This window comes from Mitosporidium daphniae (genome assembly GCF_000760515.2).
Source record: "Mitosporidium daphniae strain UGP3 chromosome Unknown contig-584, whole genome shotgun sequence".
Lineage (NCBI taxonomy): Eukaryota > Fungi > Microsporidia > Mitosporidium > Mitosporidium daphniae.
In genome coordinates, this window is record NW_013546196.1 from 1 (window position 1) to 526 (window position 526).

General features: G+C 25.3%; 1 protein-coding gene across 1 annotated transcript; it reads left to right on the forward strand.

The window, feature by feature from the left end:
- On the forward strand, positions 1-526 carry DI09_588p10 (uncharacterized protein; the record flags this gene model as incomplete). Its single annotated transcript, XM_013381726.1, has 2 exons — positions 1-252; positions 366-526. Coding segments are annotated over 2 exons (413 nt in total), but the record flags the coding sequence as incomplete, so codon positions are not given.

Below are 526 nucleotides of genomic sequence, written 5' to 3' on the forward strand. Positions count from 1 at the left end.
AAATATTTTTGTCCATTTTTAGCAAACAAAGATTTATTGTTTAAAATGGTACTAAATGGCTCGTTGCATCCAAGATTATATGCTTTTATTATAGACCGAGGCAATGAATCTAATAATAGAAATTGTAAAACTAACCAAAAATTAATTTATAACATATATTTAGACACGTACATACAAAATCAATATAAAACAAATATAAACGAGGAAGAAACCGACAAAAATAGAGCAAAAATATTTTTGAATTCCAAAAAGGTTGATAGAAAAAAGCAAGAGTTGGAAAATAAATACGGACTCAAATTATTTTTTTATAAAAGCTATTCTTTATGCTAAAAAATTGTATTATTATATTCTTAATCTTAACACAGTTAGATTTGTATTCTCAAAATGAGGATTATAAAGCGTATTACTCTAACATAAAAAGTGCAGAACTTGAATTATTAAATAACAACCCTAAGAAAGCTACAGAAATATACCATTCTGTATTTAAAAAGTATAAAGAGCCCTTTTTGAGGGATGTTTTTGTAGC